Source organism: Buceros rhinoceros, unplaced genomic scaffold (genome assembly GCF_000710305.1).
Source record: "Buceros rhinoceros silvestris isolate BGI_N320 unplaced genomic scaffold, ASM71030v1 scaffold27815, whole genome shotgun sequence".
Classification (NCBI taxonomy): Eukaryota; Metazoa; Chordata; class Aves; order Bucerotiformes; family Bucerotidae; genus Buceros; species Buceros rhinoceros.
Window position 1 is genome coordinate 11,489 of NW_010415039.1, and position 2,497 is coordinate 13,985.

General features: G+C 62.4%; 1 protein-coding gene across 1 annotated transcript in view; it reads right to left on the reverse strand.

Moving 5' to 3' along the window:
* Window positions 1–2,497, reverse strand: part of LOC104494472 (probable E3 ubiquitin-protein ligase MID2) — a gene marked incomplete at both ends in the record, with an annotated part of 15,200 nt that overhangs the window by 7,185 nt on the left and 5,518 nt on the right. Inside the window, one exon of the mRNA XM_010137294.1 lies at window positions 2,244–2,351. Coding sequence (XP_010135596.1) covers window positions 2,244–2,351 — 108 coding nt within the window. The remainder of the gene's footprint in view (window positions 1–2,243; window positions 2,352–2,497) is intronic.

Sequence of the window (2,497 nt, forward strand, 5' to 3'; positions counted from 1 at the left end):
CATCACTGCCACCACCCAGGCTGCAGCACCAACCCCAGGCAGAGCCTCCGCTGCAGCTGAGGGACGAGGAGGTGCAGATGGCCTGGCCCGAGCCCAGCCGGGGCGGGCTGTGACTTCAGCACCTGCAGTGCCCCGAGCAGGCGACGCGGGTGCTGGCACCCGCCGGCCGGATCCGCACCCTGGCAGAGTGCTCTTAGGGCAGCCCAGCTGCTGCTCCCCTCCCGCTCCTCCTCTCAATTCCTCCCTGATGGGTTTTGCTGCCTCCCCAGCCCTTCTCCCATCTCCCCCACCTCACGTTGCGCTGCTCAGACTTGCGGGTGGTGGTACCCGAGACCCGGCAGAGCACGAACCTAAACCCGGCAAGCTGCGAGCCCAGCTCAGAGCTGCACGTGGGATCCTCGGTATCTGATCTCTGGTGGGTTTCCAAAGACACGTGTGACACATCCGTGTGGCACAACCTGGCATCCTGCACTCCCACCCATGGCCACAGACAGACTTCAGGCTGCTGCTCAGGTCCTTACAGCTCTCTTGCTGCATGCCACAGCCACCACAGCAGCGCGGGGAGGGGGCAGACCAGTCCTCCCAATCTGCACTCTGGCTGGAGATGAACTGCTGCCTCGGCACTTTTCTTTCCATAGCCTCTGTTGGGCCACGTGTCAGGAAGAGCAGCCCAGCACAAACGGAAAACCAGAGGGCACTTCAGCGGGACAGTGGGATTTCTCACTTTAAAGCAGCCGCAGTCTCCAGCGCTTCCCCCTTCCTTTTGTCCCTGGGGCTTTTTGAACTCCCCAACATTTGCATCTGGGGCTCCTCGGAAAAGCTGCTTCCCGTTCCCACTTGGAAACCAGTGTCCGGAGGCGCTGAGATGGAGGGACCGTGCCCAGCCTCCCCGCAGCCAGCGCTGGCAGCACGGAGGGCTACGGAGGGGCACTGCAGTGCTGCAGACCCGCACATTTCCATCCCCAGCTCGGTGTGACCAGCCAAGAGGCTTATTCCAGTTTTCAGGTAACTCTGGAAACCAAACCCAGTGGCCTTCCCAGTACTGCCAGCACCACAGTCCCCACCCCCATCTCACATGGGCACGGTGCTGGGTTCGCAGCGCCGTGGGCACAGCCTCACTGCTCCTGCCCTGGCACTTCCTGAGCCGCTGAGCGTTGCCAGCTTCTGCTGATGCTTTTGGGCACCAACCGGGGCCTCTCTCCCCAACCCAGCTGCCGGTTTGTAGGAAAATAATGTCTCTGAGCCTTCCAGCTCCCCACCGAGCTCGGCTGAAACTGGACAACACGGTCAGAAGACGTTAGGGGAGAGGGTGGGAAGTGCGAGGCAGACAGACAGATGGACCAGCAGAAGGCACCGTTACATAAAATATGTTCCCCGCAGTGGCTGGGATAAAAGCAGGCGTTCTACTGCCGAGGCTGTTCCAGGGTCGTGCTGGGGGGCTCTCCTGCGTACGCACAGTACAGCCCGTTCTGACCTCTGCCTGCAAAAACATCTGTATCTGGGGTGATGCTGCTCCCCAGCTTTGCTACAGACACCAGGGTGGAGCCTAATGCACGTTCGAGCTCAGTGAGGATGGCGAAGGGCCTGTCTGCACGCACTGTACGCTCCCACGGGCGCTGCTCTGAGCTACAGCCGATCACTCCAGCGTCTCCCCACTGAACCGGGAACAGAAACCACCAGGAAAAGCCAGATCACCCGGCACTGCTGCAGGAAGGGTCCAAAGACCCCCCACCCCCCAAGAAAAGGGTGAGCAAGCAGCTGAGCCTCAGCCACGCTGCAGCGCAGAGTGTGTAGCCTCTCCTCCACCTGCAGAGCAGGGCTCGGGTGCCCTTCAGTATTAATGCCCTGATATCGTATTAGCACCGTGGCGTTAGAGAAGCCCCCAGGAAGCTTTCAGGACCGATCCAAGCAACTGCACCAGCTCGTCACACTCATCGACGCGCCCTCCCTCCCCCGGCCATGTCAAGCATGCGCCTTGTCCTTGGTGGCAGAGCCCCAGCGACAGCAGCTGTGAGCGACTCCCGGACTCGCTCGCCGTTTGGGGAGGCGGAGAGGTGAAGCTGCGCGCCCCCATGGCTGCCCAAAGCAACTCCTTCGTGGGCAAGGCAGCACATGCCGGTAGCAGCCCCTCTGCACGCGCTGGGACATCCCAGCATCATGGGAAGGGCAGACGCTGCAGCAGCCACCCCACAGGCACAGGAGGAGACCCCCGAACCCCAGACGCGTGAGCTGGCCCTCCTTACCTTTGTCTCCTTGATCTTGACAGCGATGACCTGCTTGCGCTGGCGGATGATCTCCATGAGCTCGTCGCACTCCTCCATGAGCTTGGCCTCGTGCATGGCCGTGTTCACCTGGCCGGGAACAGCGACAGCACGCGCCATGAGCAGGGACACACGCGTCCCCGAGCCCGGCAGCCCCGCGGCTCTCCCAGCTCACACTGGGGCAGATGCAATGTACATCCCCCACGCTGGGCCCTGCAGCTGCCAGGGGCTGCGGC